This window comes from Egretta garzetta, unplaced genomic scaffold, assembly GCF_000687185.1.
Source record: "Egretta garzetta isolate BGI_Z169 unplaced genomic scaffold, ASM68718v1 scaffold390, whole genome shotgun sequence".
Lineage (NCBI taxonomy): Eukaryota > Metazoa > Chordata > Aves > Pelecaniformes > Ardeidae > Egretta > Egretta garzetta.
This window is the reverse complement of record NW_009258382.1, coordinates 28,941-29,321: the sequence shown is the minus strand read 5'-3', so window position 1 is coordinate 29,321 and position 381 is coordinate 28,941. Positions and strand designations below refer to the sequence as shown.

The 381-nt window shown below is 70.3% G+C and overlaps 1 protein-coding gene across 1 annotated transcript in view; it reads left to right on the top strand.

Annotated features, from left to right (window-relative positions):
- The window catches only part of MYO18B (myosin XVIIIB), a gene marked incomplete at its 3' end in the record, with an annotated part of 31,268 nt that overhangs the window by 2,295 nt on the left and 28,592 nt on the right, over window positions 1-381 (top strand). The window contains 1 exon segment of the mRNA XM_035896716.1: window positions 28-190. Within this exon segment, the coding sequence (XP_035752609.1) occupies window positions 28-190 (163 nt within the window).

Genomic DNA, 381 nt, shown 5'->3' with positions numbered 1-381 from the left:
GTAACCCAGCCTCTGCTCCTCGAACAGATCCGGGACGAGGACCGGGGGCCACCCCCGTCCGCCCCTCCCCTGCTCCTGTCGGTCATCCCCGGGGGGTTCATCAAGCAGCTCGTGCGGGAGACGGAGAAGGAGGCCAAGGCGGCGAAACTGAAGAAGGAAACCAAGGCGAGCGCGAAAGAGGAGGTGAGCAGTGAGGAACCCCACGCGGCGCCAGGGCGTCCTGCCTTGCGCTGGCGGGGTGGCCCCGTCTGCCCCCAGCCCAAAGTGGTTCCCATCCAAGGCAGCAGCCGGGGTTGCTGCGGTGCTGCCAGCCCCCACCTCGGGGGCCAGGGGGCTGCAGGGCCCCACGGCGCCGGCCCCAGCCCGGAGCCTGAGCTTTTT